The 23,346-nt window shown below is 49.1% G+C and overlaps 1 protein-coding gene across 3 annotated transcripts in view; it reads left to right on the plus strand.

The window, feature by feature from the left end:
- Positions 1 to 23,346, plus strand: part of IGSF3 (immunoglobulin superfamily member 3) — a 72,327-nt gene that overhangs the window by 23,726 nt on the left and 25,255 nt on the right. For all 3 annotated transcript variants that reach the window (XM_015879543.1, XM_015879561.1, XM_015879553.2), the window contains exons 3-4: positions 20,306 to 20,716; positions 21,959 to 22,348. In XM_015879543.1, coding sequence (XP_015735029.1) covers positions 20,306 to 20,716; positions 21,959 to 22,348 — 801 coding nt within the window. The remainder of the gene's footprint in view (positions 1 to 20,305; positions 20,717 to 21,958; positions 22,349 to 23,346) is intronic.

Here is a 23,346-nt window from a genome sequence, read left to right on the forward strand (position 1 = left end):
CATCAATCCTTAATAAGTTAAAGCAAAAAGAAAAAGGGTTCAGGACAGGGAGACGCATAGCAACCTCCAAGGTTCTGTGAAACAAGGAAGAGTAATTGGGGCAGACTTGAGAGCCAAGCAGCACTTGGCCTCAGCAGTGAGCAGGAGCTGGCTGGTGCCTGCAGGGATGGTCACTGTCCTTCCTGTACTCTGATGGCAGAGAGGATTAGCATGTGCTGGGCTTTCACAGAATTCCAGAGTGGTCAGCATGGGAAAGCATCTCTGGAGGCCACCTGCTTCAGCCCCTGCTCAAGCAGGGGTCACCCCAGAGCAGGCTGTCCAAGACCACATCCAGTCTGCTTTGGAAAATCACAAGGAGGGAGATCCCATGACGTACATAGGTAACCTGTGCCAGAGCTCTGTCACCTGCACGGTTCAGCACTTCCTGATGTTCAGTTGGCACCTCCTGTGTCCAAGTTTGGGCCTATTGCCTCTTGTCCTGGCATTCAGCATCACAAGCTGGAGGTAGGAGAAAGATTTATACAGGCCAAACACTCACTGTTGGAAAAGAAGGAGCCAAGTGCATCTCAGACAGGCTTTTGAGAGAAGAGGGTTGTTCTCTTTGGTTAAACTCGCAACCAAAGATCTTGAGAACTTGTCCCCTTCAGCTCTCCACGGACGGAAGAGTCAAAAAGAATGAAGTGAACTTTTATTGCCTGTAACAGCTGCTGCTGCTTGTTGCCAGCAGCTTCTCTTCTTTGTCAAGTGCTGCCATACATGATCTGTCTGTGCAGGGCTGAGGGAGAATGCCTTCACCCAGCTTTGCTGTGCTGCAGAGAGCAGCAGCTGCCTTGGTGGCCTGGGGTCACTCACCATGAGAGTAGGCACCTCTGCTCACACAGGTCTCATGGACTTTGCTGGCTGTGCACGTTTCCAGTTGTTAACTGGGCTGAAGGTGGCTTCCCTGAAGGGAGGTGTCAAAGTGAAAGACAACAATCCTGCAGACAAGGATCTACTGGTTTGAGTAGGTGCTTATTTCTATGCTGCTTTTTCTTACTTCTCCCCCTGAGGGGCAGGGGAAAGTGTCATACATGCCAGCAGGTTACATCTTGGGGAAGACTGAGACCAGACACTTGACCAGCTGTGCATAGTGCAAGAATGAGCCAGGAGATAAAAACGGAAACAAGATGTTCAGACTACCCTCAGAGGTGGCACAGCATCACCTCTCTAGGAGTTTTCATCACCTGACAAGGATCAAGTGAGCAACTGGGTCTGACTTTATAGCTGACACTGCTTGGGCAGGAGGTTGGACTGCAGACCTTCCACCCTGTGTTGTGCTATGGTGCATCACTTGGCTGTGGGGCAGTGGGAAACAATATTAGGCACCAGGTGCTCTGGGAGGGTGTGTTTTTTTTTCTGGCCTATTTCTTGTGTTTCATATGTTTCTTATTTCTTTTAAGAGTTTGCAGGAGTTTTTCTCTGTTGCTTTACTTTGTATGAAGGTGAAATCTGAAGATCCTAGTCTCAGAGTCTGGGAAATCTGAGGCCATCTCAGTGGCTTTGCTACCTCTGTGAAGCATGTGTATGTTTTATTTGGCCAAGCAGTCAATTAACCAACGTAAGTTCTAGGGTTGGTTACTGTTGAAATTCCTGCTCTGTGAGTTATATTCATCTTTGCTTGTTCAGGCTTTGCTTGTTGCACTAATTAGTTCCCCAGAGGAGTAAAATGTCCTTCGCTTTCAAATTCCCCTTTAGCTGGCATAAGAAAAAATAAAATTAAAAACAAATTCAAATACCTTCTCCTAGGTGGTCCTGTGCAGCCATACACAGGGTATTTTGTTCTTACCATCCTCCTTCCCATGACTACATTTCCCTGTAGTAGTCTCAGAAAAAAGAAAAAACATTTGATGTACACTGCTCTGCTTTTTCTTTCTGTTCCTGTGTATGGAGAAGGAGTTCTTGATAACAAGAGAGGGAGGAGCATGGGTAAATGTATTTACCTTCCTATGGACACAGCCTGGGCAATGGCAGCAGCAAAGCACAGCACCCAGTTTCTGGAGCAGTGTGGGACTGGGAGGCTTTGGCCATCAGGTCCTGCCTTGTACCATGCCACCAGCTTGCAGCTTCTCCCAGGGCGCATCCCTCTCTATCTCCCTCCCTGCTTTCCAGCTGGTGAAATTAGGGATAATAGCGTACAAGCCGTACAAGCCTTTCACAAAGTCTAAGCTAAATAATTGTAAAGTGCTTTGAGCTCCTCAGATAACGGGAGTTAGGAACAAAGGCTTATATTTCTGCTTTGCCTGGTAATGATCCTGAACGGGATTCATTTCCAACCCTGCATCCTAGAAACAGTGCTGTTCCAGCTCTGTGCTGGCTTTGCCCTGGGGAAGCAGTGCAGATAGCAGGAGCTGCTTGGCTGGGGCATCCGGCCCTGCCAGCTGTGACCCTGCTGCAGGAGGAAGGCACTAAGACCCGCTCACAGAGCCAGTCTCCCTCCCTCCCTCCCTCTCTCTTTTTATTTTTAATCTTGGCTTTAGCTGTAGACAATCTGGCAATGAATTGCATGGGCTGCTTCTTCCATGTGCTTTTTACAATACCTTTTTGTGGGTACTATTCAGGTTGTAGCTGAAAGCTTCTAACAGAAATCTCTCCAAGCATCCTCGTGTTGCTGGAGAAGGCTCACTTGTTATTGTGTTGCATCTTTATCTCGTCCTCTGTGTTATTTTTTCCTGCTAAATGCTTCCAATTACTCCTGTTTTGTTGCAGTGTGCAGTCTCCTTTCACATTGGAATTGCTTGCCTGAGTTTTATTTTTTTTGTTATCGTATTACGTATCTCTGCTTCTATGTGTGCAGGCAAAATAGAACAAATTTTAGCTAGATTATACCTGAACAAATGCATAACCTATTGTATCTACTCTCTCCTTTCTTTGTGTTGTATTTTTCCCCTTCCTCATCATCCTGCTCTATTCCTCCCAGCTGCAGGCAGCCCAGTTGCAGGGCACCTTTGGGCTTTCAGCTGTGGAATGAATCCTTGCTTGTTTCTCACACACCTACCCCTTCGTGGGAAACCTGGCATGAGACACATTGGGGTCACATCACTGTGTTCCGTATGTTTTGCCTACACTGACCCTTTTCAGGTAGGGGTACTTAAAATTGAGCTGGCACATGGAACAGGTTTGAGGTGGAAATGAGTGCTATTTTTTTCTGCATGTCTATATGCGTGTGCATAGGCACTGTAGGAAAGAAATGTATTTTAAAATGCATTTCTAAAAATGGAAATGAATACAGTCTCGGGCGATTGCACAGCGCTCTGCTCTCGGCTCTAGCCTTTAGGCCTTTAAAATGGGCCCTCTCCCTCCTAGACTTATGATGCCTTTTACTTGTCATAAAGGGAAGTGCAAAAGCCCAAATGCAAATGTGCCTTCAACCGGTGAAGAATCACAGCATTTGGCTTGAGTAGGTTTCTGTGTGGTGTTGAACTTGAATAGTAAAGTGAGACCATCCAGCCAAAATGCTTTTGGAAAGGAGAAGAGATGGCAACAGCCTGGTTCTAGGAAGATCAGTGCTGCAACCTCCAGCGTGGTCTCTTGATGGTTTGGAGTACACTTGGCTCTGCTTAGTGTCACCCAATGGGACCAGGGAGGTCACCTGGGTGCCAGTGCAAAGCTTGCCATCCTCTGCTGCTAGAGCCATGCTCAATGGCCTTTGTGCCTGTATCACTTATCCTGCCAGCTCTTCCCCCACCTGCTTTGCCAGTTCCCAGTAAAACGAGGTATTTGGTAGTCCTAAATGTCCTATTTATAAATAGCATGTCTTTCAGACTGTTGCTTTCAGAAGAGCAATGGGAGATGTACAGGCTGCTTACCTAGATGCCATCACGTCTGGGTGCTCGGTGTCAATAAGAGGTAAAGAACACAAAGGTTTCTAAGGTGAGATTAAAAAAAATCTTTAGCCTGGGCATCTGGGTTGTCCTGGCTCTCGTCCTTCCCTAGCTGAACCAGCTGCTTGGATGAGGGTGGCTGTGGGGCACAGTCTCTTTGCTGTGCATTCCTGTGTGTGACAGGTAGCGGGCAGCCTGGTGGCTCTGCCCCAGGGACCACATCATGCGTGCCAATGTACCCCACTGGCATTTCTGGCAGCTCTGCCAGACTGATGGGGTGCAGGGTTCTCTGTTCCCCCACCTCCTGACAGCTACTCACAGTGTTAATGTGGAGTGCAGCTGGCAGCATATGGCAGCCGTCCCTGGTCTCAGCAATTGCTCAGTGAACTCTGAAAGCGGAGGACGGTCCCTGCAGCTCCAGCCAGCTGCGGCGCTGAGAAATCCCACAATGGAGCTGGCTGTTTTTCTGTTAACAGCAACATTTTGCACTCCACGCTGCCTGGTTTTTCCCTGCTACCTCTTCTGGGACGTCTTGCTCTGCTTGCTCCTTTTTCTTTTTCCTTTTATCTTCATTTTCCCTTGAGAATTGCTCTGTCTGTTCTCTGGTGCCAACCTGAGTTGGACTGCTCTGCATTCCTGTCGATCTGCTGCCCAGAATGATGAGGGTAGCTGCTCCTGCAGCTGATCGTAGAATGGCTTGAGTTGGAAAGGACCTTAAAGATCGTCTGGATCTGACCTTCCTGCCACTGACCGCAACCTTTTGGCTGTGACCATCAGATGAACTCTTTACCCACTGAAGAGTCCACGCTTCAAATCCATGTCTCTTCAATTTAGAGATAAGGATGTGGTACAGGACCATGTCAGAGGCCTTGCAAAGTCCAGGGAGTCAGCATCCTTTGTCCACCCATACCATCATTCCATCATAGAAGGCCACCACGTTGGTCAGGCACGGTGTGCCCACAGTGAAGCCATGCTGGTTGTGTCACATCACCTCCACATCTCACATGTGCCTTAACATCTCTTCCAGGAGGAAGCTCCATGATCTTCCCAGGATGCCAATGCTTTCCAGGCTGAGCAGCCCGCACTTCTATCCCAAACTCTGGCAGTTTCCCCACTGCCTCCTGCCCTATGGCTCAGGCCCATTGCAGGAGGGCTTCTCCTGCTGTGCCGGGAGGGGAGCTGAAACTGAGATGGGGGCAAAGAAAGCTGATGGGGGAGAAATGTTTCCATCTTGATTCTGTGGCTGCCCTGTCAGTTTAGCCCTATAACAGTTTTACAATCTTTATCTGATATAGGTTTAAGAGGATTTCCCTGGGCGCAGTGGGATTATTATAAGTCAGAGAGCAGTCTCCAGCTGATATTCCTTCAGCAAGTATTTATTTTAAGTGGGTTTAACTGTATTTAATTTTTTTTTCTTCTTTTTTTTTTTATTATTATTATTATTTTTTTTTTTTTTGCATGGGTTACAAGTAAATTGTTTACATTATTAGAAAAGTAGATCCTGGATAAAAATGAAGGAATGCATTACTGCTTTCCAGCCTGGGGGTGGTGGAAGGAAAGCAGCAGCTGGAGGTAGGGAAGAAAGAAGATAGCACAGCAGAGCTGGGGAAAATGTAAGGTTATTCCGTGCGGCACTGATTGGTAATGCTGCCAGACAGCTGTTTGCAAGTGGATGTAGTGAGGAGCAGAGCAGCGAGAACCGTGAGAGCGCTGCTTTGGCCCTCGGGGGAGCGGCTGGCATCTCCCCCCTCCCACCCAGCCCCTGAGCCAGCCCCTGACCTCACAGCGTGGTTACACTAATGCCTTTCCCTAGTTCTGGATTTCTGTGCCGTCTCCACATGGGAAGAGCACCACCAGCAGCATCTTTAGCCCTGGTGGGATGGCAGCCTTTCAGTGTCAACGCTCTGGCTCCCTGAGTCTTGTAGGCCTTTGTTCATGCTGTTTAAAATGTTAGTGCAGGGCTCTGCAAAGAGGTGGTGGTGTAGGGATGACTGCCCTGGGGATGTCCTTCTGTCTCAGGCATGGTGTAAGCTCAGGTCTTCTCAGACCTTGTTCTTCAGATTTTCCAGCCTCTTCTTTGAGAGCAAGGTGTTTCTGGAACCATTCCTTACCAAATGGGTGTTGTGATTATAACTTGTGATACCAGACTTCTTGCTGTGGGTGAGAAGGTGCAGAGTCCACCTGCTAATGTGTTCTATGGAATGGAAACTGAAAGCGGGTCCCAAAGCATCAGGTAACTGTGATTTAAAGGTTTAATTAAGAGGGTTAATGTGAGGCTGTCGTTAAATTAGAGGGTTAACATGAGACACTGGTGCCTCGTTATCCAGTATTGTGTCAGTGTACTGCAGATGACCACCAGCCCTTTGGCACTGCACTGTCACCTTCTGAGCTCCCTCAGGTGTACAAATGCCACCTGTCCATTTGTACACCTCCCTGCAGAATGGCAGGTGATGGCTGTGTGCTGGGATGAACCACCTGGCAGTGCTGCACTTGGACGCAGCAAAAAGGCTGGAGAGGAGGTGAGGTTGTCAGTCATCCAAAAAAGCCTCATTTGGCAGCTGAACTCACGCAAGTGTGTGAATGCATCCAGTGGATGTGGCACTGGCACAGGTCGCCCTGTGGGATCAGTGTCCCTGTGTAACCAGTGTATTTATGTACAAGGAGCTTCTATCTCCTTTTCCTGGGGTGCATGGTCAGTCAAGGCAGAGGTGGAGCTCTTGGTGAGGGTGAATGGAAGAGCTTCTGTACCATGCAGGTTTGGGGAAGCTGGTGATCATCAGAGTGCTGCACTGGGAGTAGAAATCTAGTAAAAAGCAGGTAGAAAAAGGGGTGGGAAGGCAAGAGGAGGAGGAGGGAGCATGGAAGTGGCAAGTGGGAAGAAGACACTGTGTAGGTGGTAAAGAACAGTGGGATGTGTAGGAGTGTGGCATCCAGGAGGCGCTGGAGCAAGTGAGGGCTGTGTGTAAGGATGTGCAGCCAAAGGACCATGGCTCGGTGGGGTGGAGAGAACATGCTTACTCCCTCTTGCAAGGGGAGGAGGCCCACCAGAAATAAGGCACCGCCACCTCCAGTTGGTTGCCTGCTGTGGGCCTTGTAGGGGTTCTTTGACACCCTTTTAATGTGCCCGTCAGCAATACCTTAGGCACTGTTTTAGGCTCCTGACCCTGGAAATAAGAGAGTGGGATTTTACTGCTGCTTTCCACCAGTTCCATTGGGATGCAGTAATTACTGTTGCACTGCCTCCCACCTTTTCTTCTTCTCCCCTTGCAACTGGGAAGTAGGAGGCAGCACGGCACGCTTTGAGGAGCTCCTTTTGAAGTGACTTTATGAGTAACGGGCTGGCGAGCTGTAGGAAATGAGATGCTGGCACTCTTTGCTCTCAGATCATTTCCACTCCCTTATGTCTGCGGCCAGAGCAGCGTCTGCTGCCTGCGTATCCTCAGAGACCTGGGGCTCGTCAGATCTCATCAGCTTCAAGAGGCTCCTGCCAAGGGTCTGATGTCAATGGAGAGAAGAGGAGAGGAAGAATTGGGAGGCTATTGGTGTGGTGAGATAGGTAGCAGTGCGATGGCTTTGGATGCACATCTGTGGGGTCCAGCAAGGCCAGAGCCTGGGTCCATCCTATCCCTTGTCATCTTTGGGGTAATGTTGTTGGGACAGAAATGCTGGTCCTTGTGGTGACGTGCAGGACTGCTGGTGGGGTGTGTGCGTGGAGTAGTGGGACAGCTCTTCTGTGCTACCGGGAACCCAACCTGGTTAGGCTTATGAGACATGACAGCATCACAGCCCAAGGTGGTATCGCTGCAGGCAGCCATACTCTGCAACAGCAGCACTAGCATTGGGGACATGTCACTTGAAGCCTGTCATGACACACATCTGGCCGTTGAAGAGGCAGAGTATAAATGTGTCTCCCGGTCACCAGCCTGCTGGCAGCGTGCAAAAAGAGTCTCTTTGCCAGGGCAGCCTCTCATGTTGCTCATAGTGAGGTACTGTTGCATTGCTGGGCCAACAGAGTTGTTCATGCTGCTTGTTGTACAGGAGTCTGGCAGCAGTCAGTGCTGCTCGTGCAGCCACTGCCCTCATCCCTGCTCACCATGTTGGTGTTCCTCTGGGGGGAGCAGCTGCAGCTTCTCCAGCAGATTTTGCCTTTGTTTCTTTTGGGTTAATCTTCTCAGCACCTGATTATTTGCCTCTCTGGGGAATGCACGCAGCTCTGCCTGTTGCATGTTTGGAATTCCCACCTCCCTGGCTTTAATCACCATCTGGGAACGGTGGCCGGTACCTGAGGCCCAGGGCTGAGTCCTGTGGGGTCCTGTTCCTGATGTCAGTGCCCAGGTGGGCAGCTCTTGGATATTAAGGGGAGGTGGTGCACTGAGTGGAGGCCAGCTTCCCCAGGTGGTTCCTAATGGTTCCCACAGGACAGGTGAGCATTGGCATTGCTGCTTTGCTGCCATCCCCATCACACTGCTATTGATATCCCTCATCCCCCAGCCTGCTCTTGCTGTAAGCAGGATGTGGTGTGTGCTCCTGGCACCTCCTTCTCCCAGCCCTGTGGAAGCAAGTCTAGGCTCCATACTCCCATCGCTGCTCATCTATCTGCCCTTTGGAGTGCTGAGTTCCCTGCCTTCCTCATTCCCCTTTTTACTGTTGGTGTGTCATTAGCTGCAGCAAAGCATCACTCCCAGGAGTGCTCTCTGGCTGACATTAGTGGCAGACAGTGACTAAAACAAAGAGACGGCTTGGTGTGCACAGCGTGTTCGCTTTGTGCGTCTCGTGCTCCTTGTTGCTGGTGGGAGCTCAGGAGGGATCGCAGATGTGGAATAAACAGGAGAGCTTTGAACAAGTGACACCGTAATCCCTCCCTGCCCCCGCCCTTCCATCCCCCCTTTTTGCAGGCATTAGTTTGATTAAAATTGCATGAGCCCGCACGCGGGCGTGTTTTATTTCATTTATTTATTTCCTCCTGGCAGAAGACCGTTTTGAGGTCCCAGCAAGCGGCTCTGCCCTGTGGGAAAGCATCTGGGGAGCACTGGGAGCAGGATAAAGGGTTTGGGGGGTGCTTCACAGGATTTGTCCCGTGTAGTGTTTGCAGCCTGCTGCTGTGGGGCTCGTTTTGCTGGCGGGACCTGCTTTTCCTGTGGGATGCTAAACAGCAGCCTTTGCTTCCCTGCAGAAGGAGGATGGGAGCTGCATCTCCTGGCGGGATCCTGTACTGTCTGTGTGGGGATGGAGGGGCTTCCCTACTTCCCCTAAAATAAAGAAACAGGGAAGTTATCAACACACTGAAAAAAAGACCCTAAGTGCGTCATGTTTGGTTTCCTTTTCCAGCCAGCTTTGAGCACCTTGGATGGCAAGGAGTGAAGTCATCGCTTCCATAGCAAGGATGTGCCCTGAAAGAGGCTGTGCTTAGTGAGGGTGCCTGGGTAGGGTGAGAGCATGGCTGCTCTGCCGTGCAGGAAGGGGAACTGTGTGCAATCCGGGAGAGGTTAGCATCACAAAGCAGCAGGTGAGAGGGAGGCATTGAATTTCAATCAAGCAGCTGTGGGGAATGAAATCTCCTTGCTTATAATTCAAGCTCCCAGCTCGGGCATCCCTCTCTTTTACCTTGGAGCAAATCTCCTGTAATGCATAGGAAACAGCTCAGCAACTGCAGTCCTGCCTGCCATTGAGGCAGAAGCTGGGGTTTATTAAAGACATGCAGAGCTCTATAAAAAAATATTTATGATCTTCTCGAACTTAATCATTACAACTCAAATATTTGAATAGATAGGGGCAAGCATTTGATGATCCCTTTCATATTTCTGCTTGGTTACGCTTGCTCCGTGTGTATTTGGATGCTTGGCCAGGGGCGAGAGGGAGATGAGGGATGAAAGGGACTTAACACAGAAGGGGACAGCAGGAACAGAGAGACTGGAGCGGAGAAAAAAGCAAATGAAACTACTGAGGGTGAAAATAATAATAACAATTAGGCTGGGGGGGACTGAGAGGAGGCAGAAGAATAAAACCGGGCCTTTGAAGAGAAAGGGGATAGACAGTGAAGCCTTTTATTAAAAATTAAATGGTTGAGTCTGAAGGTAAATGAGGAACCTGCAAAGAAGCAAGAAATAAATAAATAAAAGAAGAAGACAGGAAGGAGAGAAACACTTAAAAGGGAAATGAGAGGCTTTCGCAGGTGTGTGCTGTTGAGCATGTCAGCAGAAAAGCTCCATAATCACCTCTAATATGTGACAGGTACTGGAGGCTTTGTGAAAACAAACAAAGCCCGAACATTGCAATTATTTGCCCCATCATTGGAGGTGCTCCAGACCAGGTTTGGATGGGGACCTGCGCATCCTGAGCTGGTGGGGGGCAGCCCTGCCCACAGCTGGGGGCTGGGGCTGGGTAGGCTTTGAGGTCCTTTCCAACCCAAACCATTCTTTGATTCTGTGATCATCAGTCTCTCAGTCTCTTAAGTTCTTTATCTTCAAATTCTTTTCATACTGTTTTGTGTCGCTCTTGGAGGTTGGGTTGGCGTTGGCAACATGGAAGCTGGCCTTTTTGTTACACCATATGATACAGTTCATTTTGGATTTGAGCTGTATGTCCTTTTCAATCTCTTTAAGACCCCCTCTTCCGTGTGGACATCCTTCGATTTTCAAAGTAAACTGCATGGATTGAAGTATGCAGTAAAACTATTTTAACATGCAAGTATAAGAGGCTGCATTAGTTTAACTGAAATCACTTTGCATGGATTTTTCTGGCATAAACCAGTCGTTAATAGATCCAGGATGTCTGGGGATGATCGAGTAGTCAAATAAACTTGCAGTGAATTTTAAGGGAAAATGGCTTTCTGTCTGTTTTATGTTTTGGTGTGGGTTTTTTTTCTCAGTGACAGGTAGAGGAATGAACATCTTTCTTAAACAAGGGGTGTTTTTGTCTTTTTTTGATCACTTCCCTGCTTGTTTATGTTAGGTGAAGTAGGGTGCAGCAATGCTGTGTAATTCATTTCACTGTAGAGTGATGACATCTGGAAGCAGCAGCCTGGTGGAACTGTTTGGAGCTTCAGGTGTGAGCCCTTTTCCCATCTTTGCAAGTGTTCTACAGACATCATGTCTTCCTTAAAGATGTTTTCTCCCAGGTGTTTTGTTAATAGAGATAAGCCAAGACTTAAGAGCTCTCAGAGTCTGACAGGAGCTCCCTTCCCTCAGTGATTTCCCCACTCTTCCTTTTATTATTCCATGAGGTCTTCAAGTCACCCTTGAGTCTGCCGGGCACAGGAGACCTGAATACCTAATGCGTTCAAACAAGGCTTTTGGAAAAAGTACAGAATAATTAAGAAAAATAAATCTTTCTTGTCATTTTAATGTAGCAGAAAAGGGAACAGCCAAAAGCTCTTTTCTTCTTCCTTTCTGAAGGTTATGTTTACAGGAACTTAGGTACAATTTGAAATACGATAGCCTTTATAACTGTCCCACTTTATAGGTCTAGGTTTTGGGGAACAAGGCTCTGATAGGCGAGGTGGGAGTATGTATCCTAGCTGTGCCACAAACATCACTCCTGAATCTACCTTTGGTGGCTTCATTTTGTTTGAGTGGATTAATGGCTCCCCACTGGTGCTGATACCAGGGCTGAGTTTTGGTAAGAGTACTTGTACAAAAGGAAGAGAGAAAGATGTGAGTAGAGGGACTAGTAAAGCTTGATTTCCTGTGGTTTTTGTTTCGTGGTTGAGTTCCTGGGTATCTAATAAAGTGCTATCATTGCTTTTCCTTGATTGGGATATTCCCATGGTTGTCTTCAGGGTTACTTCTTTGGTGTTTGAGGTTTGAACAAACATTACGCTCTTTTCCTGAGAAACAGTTCTATGTGGTGAGTATCTCCTCTGCTTCTTCAGCTGTTTCATGAAACCAGTGAGAATTTGTTCTGAGACCACTATCCGTCTCTCTGCGTTCGTTTCCAGTTCTTTTTGCTTGTGTTAGAAAAACAAGCTAACAAACAAACCCATTTGGATCAGGTAGTTAAAAGAAGTTGTCTCCCCAGGACACAGGTGATACAAGATCACGTATCTTATCAGGCTCATAGTATGTTCTTTATTTGCATACCTTTGCTTCTGGGCATGAGGAATCTTGAGCCTTCAGTCTTTATAGGTGCTTGTGAGACAAGCTGTTATCTTGGTTGGTGCTGAAGAGAACAAGCAGATGCTGTGCAAGCTGAGCTTCAGGTGAGGAGCTGGCAGAGCTGGAGGCATTTCTGGATGGGAAACACTGGATGTTTCCATTCTGCTGTGCTTATCCCAGCCCCTGAGCAGGCAGCCAGCAGAGCATCTGTGCTTTGCTGGGGCTGGTGTCTCAGCCTGCCTCCACTGAGGGCATGCACTTGAGCAGCAAAGCAAGCGGAAAGCTTTGTGCTGGTCATTTTGCCATTTACCTACAGGGTGGTGAACAGCAGCTGGGAAGCTGACAGCTTTCAGCGCCTTTTGCACTCCGATGCAGTAGCAAAATAGGCACTGACGGGTAAAAAACAAGCTGTCTGGAGACCTGGGGACAGCAGCGTGTCAGCCGTGCTTGGCTCTTACTCAGAAGTTTCACCAGTAGAAGGCTGGAAGCGCTATAAATAAAATCCTGGATTCTGTAGGAGTCAGCGATATTGATCCTGTACTGGAGACATCGTAGAAACATCCTATTTACTAGTTTATTCTTGACTTATTTTCCTTGCTTTTTGATTGTTTGTTTGTTTGCTTGCTTTAATGCGCTACTTTGATACAGTATGTTCCTTCAGACTAATGACAGCAGCACCAAAAGCATCTTTATTTAATGGACAGTTTATTTCCTGAATACTTTAAAAGTGCCTCCTCATTCAGCACTACAAAGTGTGTGGGATAGCCTGGAAAACCTGGAGCGCTGACCTCTAGAAGACCTACAAGTATACTGCAAGACTCAGACCTACCAGGCTGTACCTCAAGTTGGGAGGCAGGATTCACTAAGGGCAGAATTAAGGACCTTTGGTCTTTGTGAGATGTGTTAGTGACAAGCCATAAAAACATATGTCACTTGTGCAACAGGAACTACTGAGTGAATCATTTCTGCCTGCCTGGCATTAGGACAGCTGTCCTGGAGGCAGTGAGCAAAAGGATTTCTTTGCATACATTACCAGAGCAGCGCAGAACTTCATGGTGGAGAGGGGTCATCATTTCCATCAAATGGTCCTCGTTTGCATCTTTCCCACCACCTCAAGAAGCTCCACTGCCTTCTTCACCTCCTTCAGACATGGCACACTTGGTAGGCAAAGCGCTGTCCCCTTCTGTAGCTGCGGAGGGTGCTGCTCAAATCCTGTAGGCAATGCTCTGTAGGGAGAGCAACTTGGTGGTGGCCATCAGTTGGTGGGGTCACAAGCAGGGAGGTCAGCTGGAGTCTGAGAGAAGGGAAGGGCACTGGGTGTTTTGGGATGCCCAGACCAATGGGTTATAAAGATAAATACATTTATTAAAGCGTTTCAGTATAAAGATGCTCAATAGAAACACACACAGAAAATGTGTAGCTTTTATGGAGGGGTTGATTGCTATGCTGAAGCAGGAGAGCAGCTGTTAACAGAGTCCCCAGAGCACTACCAAGCACAGCACTTTGGCTTCTCTCTTCCTGTTCTTATCCCCTGTGTCCTAAATCACTGCCACCTGAGCTAGAAACAGCTTGGAGCACAAAGAGCTTAAAGAGAAGAGGTGGCTTTTGTCGTGTTTGTAAGAGGCAGGATGGTAGAAGTACAGTAGAAAGAAACTCATTAGGAAAATGGGATTTGCAGTCATGGGTATTATTTGGATTAATCTGTGCAACCTTTCTGTGATTGCACAAGTCTGTCGGCTATTTGGCTGAATTTGCTTGATTTAATTCTGTTTTGTGCTGTTTTCAGTGCAGGAAGTGAGCAGGTGTTGCTCATGGTTGGAGAACTTGGCCTCCATCCTGCAAGAGATGGACTGTGCCTTTCATTCATCACAGGGGTGCTAGCTTCAAAATAACAGCTCTGGGCTGCCAAGGCCTTGTTGGAAGAAGGTGGCTTGGAAATGTCCAGAAGGGCCAATGTCCTTTGTTCCAGCTCCAGAAATACCTCCAATTCATGCTGACTTTGTGGCTTGATAGACAGCTTACTGTCTGGTGAAGATGTGTGTTTATATATTATGTTATAAGCAATTTCCATACTTTGAATGGGACTGTTAGAGAAAAAAAAAGAAATCCAATTGTAGTTTTTATGGGATCTTTTTGTTCTTTGATTTCAGAGCTTTCAGTGTTCTGCTTAGAGAATTGTTTGAGTTAGAAGGGACCCTTAAAGGCCTTCTCTGCAGTGGACAGGGACATGTGCAGCTCTATCAGATGCTCAGAGCCCTATCCAGCCTGACCCTGTGTATGTCCAGGGATGGGGCCTTATCTGCCACCCTGAGTCTGTCTACAGTCTGCTTGGAAACAAACATGAAGATGTGATTCTGGTCTCTCCTTCCTTCTCTATGCAGCAGAAAGCCAGCACTTTTACTTTATCTTCCTTTGGGAACTAAAGACGTAGACAAGGGCTGAATAGAAATTAGGGCTGTAATGTAAATTAAAACCTATTTCTGTCCTTCCTTTGGTGCTTTGCTTGTGTGGACTGAAATGCTCTATTCTTGCATGATCAGTAGGAAGGAGGGTTTTGAAGTGGATGGACAAATCAGGGCAGGAGATCCAGGGCCAGCTTTTTGGAGCCACGCGCTGGTTGCCCACCTGTGTTGCTGACATGTGTCTGCTGAGCCCCTGACAGACAGGCACTGGTCTCTGCACTGTCATTTCCAACATCTCTGCTCTTAGCTCTCAAGTATTGTTAAGTAAACACATCAGCTTAACCCTGTGTGAAAGAGGTGTGTGCTCTGCCCTTACATTTGCAGTGGCTTAGGCTTGCATTAAGCTGCAGTGGCTTGCTGGTAGCTGCCAGGCACAGGATCAGGGAGAGCTAAACCCTCAGTGAGGTGAGTTCTGGAAGAAGGATTTGGGAGCTGAGTCACCTCGACTCACTGCAGGAGGTCCTTGATTCTGCTCCTGCAACACTGCAGCAATGGGGAAAGACTGCAAAAAAAGCATAGAGGGGTTGGAGGTTTCCCTCCCTACTCTGTCTCTGCCACGTGCTTGGGTTCTTTGGAATCTTCTGTGTTCTGAGCATCCCTGTACTCAAAGCTGGCTCTGACATTGCTCTGGCTCGTTTTTGCTTGATGTAGAAATGATGACTTTCCTTGCTGGGTGCCACCTCCCCCTTTCACACAGCACTTCTTTCTGGCTTCTCCGTTCTGTTTTCTTTTAGTGAAGTCACTTGAGCTTCACCTCAATTAGCCGTCCTAATAACCAGATGCTCCTCAGGGTGCTTTGGGACTGGGTGTAAGGGGGAGGCGAAGCAGTTGGCTGGTGGGAGCCTGCTCCTTGCTACTTTGGCTGAGAGCAAAGGGGCTGCAGGGCATGGTAGAACAGCAGCACTACCCCTGCATCAAGAGCAGACAAGGGAGAGGACACCAGCAACTCGAAGGAGCACTGGTCCCCACCAATTCACTTGAGGCTCAGCATGCTGCAGCTGAATGCTTCCCCAGGATGCGTTGGTGCATCCTAACGTGTGGCACATAGGTTGTACCGGCAGGGTATGGCTGCAGGAGGAGTGTGGGTAATGGGTAGCATGGGGCAGGGTGGGTGTGACTAAATGACCCCACAGCATCAAGGGATAAGTTCAGGCCCTGAGTCAGAAAGCTGAGCTCATTTGCAGTTCACACGTCCTCCATCTGATTCTTTTCTCCCCTTTCTTCTACTTTCTTGTCTTCTGTGCCCTTTCCCGCTGTCTGTCTGAACTTGTCTGGCTGCTTTGAGAAAAGCATTTCTGTCGCTGTAATCACTCCAGCCAGTCATTAATGTACAAACAAGGCAACTATTGTAATCTGGGGATTTATTGCTGCTGCTGTGTAACAACTGCCATGCCATCTCACTTACTTAACTCTTCAGTTTCCCATTTGCTTCTGCTTGTGGCCGGGTTGGTAGCAAGCTGCCCTTTTAGGGAGCTGTGGGTGTGCTGGTTTGTTGCTTTCCAGCTTTCCTTGCTGAATACTGCAGTGGTATAATTGCAGACAGTTGCAGTGTTTCACTATGGATTTCTTGGTTGTGGAGCAACTAAATGTGACTCCAGTTGGGCTTCTCATTCAAAGCTAATACACTGGGCTTGCAATCATGTTCTGACCGCTTTTCTTTATACTGCAGCACAAATGCTGCCTTCCCTGTCAGGATACTGAAGGGAATCCACCAACTTTAACAAGTACATGACTTCTTTTTAAAAGAGGTTTTAAAAATCAGTATTTTTTTCAGCTGCCTTTTATTTCCAAGCTGCCTTTACCTATCCCTGCTTTTCATACAAGGCAGTGCAGGTTGGGCTTTGCTGGAGAGAATTAATTTCCACCCCTAGCAGGCTGTTGACCCTTGTGAATTTCCCTCATGGCACCAGGAACCCATCACTACGTGCTGCTAGGTGAGGAGAAGGACAAGTTATGTGTGCAGACCACATTTCTCATGCTCCCCCTGCTCTCTGCTAGAGGTGACAGGGATTTCTAGGTGGGATTTGAGAATGAGGTGAACGGAAGGTATTGTTAGTGCACTATCTGCTTGGTTTTGTCCACCTGCAGAGGTGACGTTTGGGGTTCTTCATTCTTTTTGCAGCATATAGCAGCATGTTTTCTTCCCCCGTAGGCATTCCAGGTAGGAGGTGCATGGTGTGCTGCAGCAGGTATGGATCGGTGGCATGTGCAGCTAATTGCCTGGAGTGAGGGCTGGAGAGGATTACAGCACTAATCTAGGTATCTGTTCAGCCTTATCACCAGCCCTTCCTGCTGCCGCACACACGCACACGTATTTGGTTCCCATAAGGAATGGAAATCAGGGCATCTGCTGCTGCCTTGGGGTGGCTTTGGTGGTGGGCTCCTGTCCTTTCTGAAGTGTATTTCCATAGAATCATGCAGTCACCCGAGGTGGAAGGAACCCTGAAAGGCCATCCAGTCCAACTCCCCTGCAGTGAACACAGGTACTTACAGCTCCATTGAGTGCTCAGAGTCCTGTCTAGCCTGACCTTGGGTGTCTCTGAAGCATCCACCACCTCTCTAGGCAGCCTGTTCCTGTGTCTCACCACCCTTCTTCTAAAAAACATCCTTCTTATATCCAGTCTGTCTCCCCTGTTTCGATTTGAAACCATTTCCCCTTGTTCTTTCACCACAGACCCTGCTAAAGAGTCTGTCTTGTTCCTTCTTACAGCCCCCCATTAGATTCTGAAAGGCCATTCTCAGGTCTCCCTGGAGCCTTTTCCAAGCTGAGCAGTCCTGATCCGGTGGCGCTGGCACCATGCTTTGTCTTGAGCAGCTTGTCTTGCAAACACAACCGGAGGGATGGGAAGGGGGTTGGTGGCACTGAACTGGGATCCCTGTAGGGCAGCAAGATGTCACAGGGCAGATGGAGACATAACTCTTGCACTAATTCGTGTTCAAATCCAGAGCAGTATTTCTCAGCCAAAAGCAGCTCCCTAGGAGTAGGGAGTGCACATATTTGTTCTTCCTAAGTAGTTCACACTTGACACTTGGCAAGCTTAGCTCTATCCAGAAGGTTGGAACTGGGCAGTTGGGGACACAAAGTAGCACCATGCGGTGCCTCTGAAGTGTCTTGGAGGGTAAAAGCAAGAATGAAACCCAAGGGAAGAAGAGGCTGGTGGGGCTTTGCTTGGCTTTCAAGATAGTCCCGCTGTGCTGGCTGCCCTCTCTAAGTAGCTTTACTCCTGAGGAGCCTGCAGTATAAGGCTGCCATAGAAATGAGTGATTGTTACCAGCCGGAGCCTCTGGCTCCCAGCCTGTTGCTCCTCGTGCATCGCTTAACAAGGAAATGGCATCCCAGTCAGGTTCACTGCCTTGCCTGGGAGCACATGGGATGTTAGTAGCTCTCTGATTTGTGGCTGGCACAGAACATCTTTGCAGCCTACTCCCTGTGTGTGATTGAGGTTTGGATAGTCAAGAACAAACCAGAGCCTGCCTGGGGAGAGTGGAGAAGCCAGGGTTTTCTTTGTCCTTTTGAGGTTAAAGTTCAGGAACCGGGGCTGGTTTTGGAGCTTGGAGGAAAGTGAGTTGGAGCGTTTGAAGAGTGTAGGGTGGGGAGTCCAGACCAGGGAACTCCAGTCCGTGCTCCTGGAGACCGCAGGCCAGTTCTTTATCCTGAAGCAAACATCTTCATTCCCAATCTGCCTATACTTCTGCTTTCTTCATGGGTGCCCCTCACTTGTGCCTTATTGAGGTGTGTGTGTTTGAGTTGGATTTGTCTGCAGCTTGTATGTGCAGCAGAGGGGTGCTCATGGGCATCCCTGGGAAGAGAGGTTTGGGGAGCACTGCTGGGCTCCTTCCTCCTCTCCCTCCTGGCAGCAGGGCTCTGGGCCTGTCCCTGGCTGGGTCCCTGACACCCTCTAGTGGCAATATTGACATCTAATATTTCAGCAGCTCTTCAAACTTGGGGGTTGCAAACACCCCCTCTGCAGCGACTGGTGGCACGGGGCTAATAGGAGATGCTGTGTTTCTTACCCTGCTTACTTGCAATAGCAGTGAGGGGTGGGCCAAGGGCTAGGTTATGTGGGGCAGGAGAGTGGAGAGCAGAGAGACAGAGCTGCATGCTGGGTTTTCCTCCAGGAATGCATTTTGCAATAGTTATGTTGTGTAAGATGCTAATCCTCCCAGCAGGTTGTGACCTGGAAATATGGAATCCAGTAGGCACAACGATGCCTGCATCAGCCTGTAAACAGCTTATGGAATTGGATGGCAAGCAAGGCACGGCTGTGGTCGTCCACTTTTCCCTTCCCACCATGGGAGCCGTGGACAGCCACTACCATGGGCTTTGCATGGGGAAAAAAGCTTCCTCTTGTTGATATTTGCAGGGCTTTCAAATCAAGGAAAGGAGAATGGGCAGAGCACTCCTTTGGGCAGAGCACTCCTTTCACCCATCCCTGTAGGGAGGTAGGTGTATTAGGGAGCTCTGCCTGTGAAGCAGCCCAGTGGGAAAGTGACTCCAGAGAGATGACGGTGATAGGATTTAATTTATTTAAACAATCTAAGAAAAGTTATAAGAGTCCATAGCTGGAGGGCAAAGAGAAAGGAGCTGTGCTGCTCTGGAAATTATTCAGAGAGGTTTGAAATGAGAAATGGAAGTCTTCTGTGCAGGCACGGTGAACTGATGAGTTTGGCTGCCAACTGCCAGCCCTGCACTGCTGGGGCAGTAAATTCCTTGGGAAATGCACACTTGGTCAAAGCAAATGCACTGGCCTGGGCTGGGCAAGTAAAGATTTCCCTCTTGTTTACTCCATCTTGTGGCTTTTTTCTTCCCTCTCTTTGATTTTGCTGCCATAAATAACACCAGCGGTTGTCTTCATGGCAACTGATTGCTTTCTCTAGCAGCGCCTGAATGAAGCAGATGCAGCTTTTGGCAGCGTAACCAATTTTGTCAGATCTTCCAGTGTTGTCAATGAAACTGAGCTGAGATGTGTTAATGATATTCCCATGGTGCGTGGTGGAACCGTGGGCCCTGACAGGTTCACTAGTGCTGCCTTGTCTGCAGACTTGAGGGGAAGGCTTGCATTGCTTCTTCTGTATGATGTTTCCTGAGACAGCAAGGATTGGAAATGCTTCCTTCTGAGAAAGCCTGTCTGCTGGTAACTTGTCCCCTTCTCTCTGGACCTCGCTGCCTGCATCCACATCTGTGCAGGCGCAGCAAGGTGACACTGCTGGGATGGGATGTCTCCCGGCCTCAGCTTACACTGATGTGCCCACCTCTGAAGACATGACAGGGCTTTCTGTCCCATACCAACCATGTTCCTATTAGTGCTTTGTGCCCTGTCCTGCTGGTTGTGTGACTCATTGACCTCACAGCAGCAGCAGTTCTCCTTGTGCCCAGGCTCCTCTCAGGCTGGGCTCCTGGCATTTTCTCCCTTTTCTCCTATTAATCAAAGTGAAGCTTGGCTGGTGGTTTTGTTAGTCGGTGCCAGGCTGTGTCTCTGTCCCAGCAATTCAGTTGCTGCCCTCAGTGGAGCCAGTTTTCTTTGAATGCAGGATTCAGTTCCCTCTGAATGCAGAAACCCTTTTGCTTGGCCTGAGGGGGTCATTAAGATGTGAAAGGATATAAACTAAGGAGAGGGGAATTGCATCTCCTGACTTCTTTATGAGGGAAGATTAAAGGAGCTAAATACATTTAATTTGGCCAAACAATGACTAAGGGGAGAAGGGCAAATGGGGGCATTGGAGTGGCTAAAAGATGTGGGCAGGAGGGGGTTGGGAAGGATGGGCTTTGCTCATGATTAATTGCAAGCATAAAAAGAAACCTCTCCTTTAATGCATCCAGGTTGTAGTCCTTTCCCTTGGGTCAGCATTTCAGAATCCCTCACCCTAACTCTCTACTCCTTCACTGCAGTGATCCCCGACTCCCTACGAGTGACCGCAGTCCCACAGACACTGCACAGAGTGGAGCGTGACTCCCTGGAGCTGAAGTGTGAGGTGTCCAAGAGCACAGCCCAGCACAGCCACGTCTCCATCTCCTGGTACCGGCAGCGGGGCGGAGAGGCACCCGTGGAGATCATCTCCCTCAGCCGGGACTTTGTCCTGCGGGCCGGGGGCACCTACGCCCAACGACACGCCACAGGGGATGTGCGCTTGGACAAGGTGGGGGAAACCACTTCGAAGCTCACAATCTACAACCTCCATCCCTCAGACCAAGGCGAGTTTTACTGTGAAGCAGCTGAGTGGATCCAGGACCCAGACAAGTCTTGGTACGCCATGACCCGCAAGCGTTCTCAGGGCACCATTGTCAACGTGCAAGCCACCGGTCAGTGTCTCCTCCTTCTTTTTTTGCTTGGCTGGGTGGTGGGAAAGAGCAGAGGAGGTGGAAAGCAGCACCGTGTGTTGTTAGGTTCCCTTTCAGCTTGCTGTTACTGGTAAAACAAATGAGACTGCAGGGCTAGCTGCAGAGCTCCCCTTGGTCTGAGTCACACTTAGCAGTGGAGGTGGAGCAAGTCCTGCAAATCCGTGTGTGGTCTGGGACTTCACTGCCTCAGACTGTGGTTCACTGTTGAGTGTATGGTGGGATTTGTGGTCTCCTAAGATAAGCCCAGCAGCCACTTGGGTGCATTCATGGATGGCAGCTGCTCCTGGAGGGGGCTGCTGAGGTCTCTTACTGCTGGTAACCCAAGCAGGAACAGGGTAGGCCTGCTTCTCTCAGCACAGCTGAGACCTGGAGCAGTGGCATCTTCTACCACAGTCTCCCCTTTTCTCCTGCCACTCAAGCCATGTTTTAGAGCAAGGAGAGGGGTCTCTTTCTGCCTGGCCATCCTGACAGGTCCTCTGCATGGCCTTTGGAGGTGACTGTGGCTACCCCAGCCCAGGCTCCCTCCTCTGCTACATGACCTTGCTTGAGAGGAGCTGGCAGGGTGAAGGGCAGAGAGGATGCCAACAAATAGCATCCAGGGAAGAATGAGGCAGCAAGAAGACTTGATGGCAGACCCTGCTGCTGTATGCAGCCAACGATCTGGATTGAAACAGAAGCTGAAGCGTATACCTTGGGCTCTTGGTACTAGCACAGGCAATGAGAATTTTGGGAAGTGAGGAGATAGGAGCGACAGAGCAGAAAATAAAATGTTTCTGCATTCCCTGAGGTCAATTTGCAAGTCAAAATCCTTCCACAGCCAGCAGCACAGGTTCCTGCTGGGGATCTGAAAACCTGGATGAGTGGTTTTTCCTCTCCGATATCCCCCAAAGGCCCTGCCTTTTGGCCCTAGCTGAGCTGGTGAGCAGGGTGCAAGTAGAACCAGGCTCCACAGCACATCTCTCTGTGCCACTGGATCCTGGCCTGACAGCAGAGCTGCTCCGAGGAGGAAGGGCTAGGAAAAAGGCGCTTTGGCTGAGGAGGCCTTGCAGTTTTTGGCTGCCTCTCGTAGCTGAAACAAGCCACTTGGCCTTTCATATTGTGGGTGCATGTGTCACAAGTAAGTTGCAGCCATTGAACAGGAGGTATGCTGGTTCCCTGGGTTGGCTTTGCCAAGCTGACTTGAGCTGCTCTGTCTTTCCCCAGATAAGGAGTTCAGCGTCAGGCTGGAGACAGAGAAGCGGATGTACATTGTGGGTGAGCCGGTGGAGTTTCGGTGCATCCTGGAGGCACAGAACATCCCTGACCGCTACTTCTCCATCTCCTGGGCCTTCAACAGCTCTCTCATTGCCAGTCTGGGGCCAAACGCTGTGCCGGTGCTTAACAACGAGTTTGCCCAGCGTGAGGCTCTGGGCCAGCTCAAGGTTGCCAAAGAAAGCGACAATGTTTTTGTACTGAAGATCTACCGCCTCCGCCTTGAGGACAGCGGCAAGTACAACTGCCGGGTAACTGAGCGGGAGAAGACTGTGACAGGGGACTTCATTGACAAGGAGAGCAAACGGCCAAAGAACATCCCCATCACCGTCCTGCCTCTCAGTAAGTAGGGAGCTCGCCATCCTCTCCCAGGATGCTGCCAAGGGCCCTGCTCTGCTGGACAACCAGCTAGGGAGGCCATGGTGTGTCCAGCCCAAACTAGGCTTCAGTGGGGGAAGGGGGAGAGTGAGAGTTTGCATGCTGTAGAGGCTTGAAATCCCTCTAGGTAAGGCATTTTTCTATGTGAGGGCACAGTAAAGCATGGAAGATGTGTGCTGCTCTGGTTCATAGGTGAAGAAACATGCTCTCCACCTCTGTAATCACCCCAGCCTGGCAGTTTTGACCATGAGCTGAAAGTGTGTGTGACTTTCTCCTTGCACCTCTCCTCTTGCATTGCCCTGCAGGGAGCCAGCTGCTCTGAAGCATTCAGCAGGTGTAGCAGCAGGCTTGTCCCTGCTCTATCCAAAGCGCGGCTGAGCTCCTGCAGACCGTTCAGTGGCTGTGGTTTGGCTGCTGTGCAGGGCACTGGGGTTTTGCCCTGCAATGAGAAAAACTAGGATTTGCCTCCTCCTCAAGCTCTGCTTTGCTCTTCAGCATGCTGCCCTGTCGTGGTTGCTGTGTATCCTGTGCTACCAGAAACTCGCCTGTGTGCCTTTTGTCTTTATCAGGCAAATGTGATGGATAAGAAAAGGTCAGCTGCCTTGATTTGTTCTCTCTAATGCAGTAGCCTTGGCATGGCAAACTAGGCAAGTGTTACCCCAGTTACCCTGGCCAAGGGCTTGACCAAACAGACTGAAGGAGCCTGGGAGAAAATTTACTGCAGTGTTTGTCTCTTCTCAGTTAGGCTTATAGGGAAGTGCAGCCCTTTCCTCTAGCTTTTTTTCTCCTCACTTTTCCAAAATAAATTCTCATTATTTTCTCTCTTACCAATATTTGGTCTCATTTGGTTGGCACTGAAAATTACTCTGGTTAGAAATCTCACACTGGACAACTGTCCAACATACAGTGCTTACAGGCAAAGCCGCCTTTCAGGCAGGTATAATTGCTGAGATTTCTTAAAA

The sequence above is a fragment of the Coturnix japonica genome, chromosome 1, assembly GCF_001577835.2.
Source record: "Coturnix japonica isolate 7356 chromosome 1, Coturnix japonica 2.1, whole genome shotgun sequence".
NCBI lineage: Eukaryota > Metazoa > Chordata > Aves > Galliformes > Phasianidae > Coturnix > Coturnix japonica.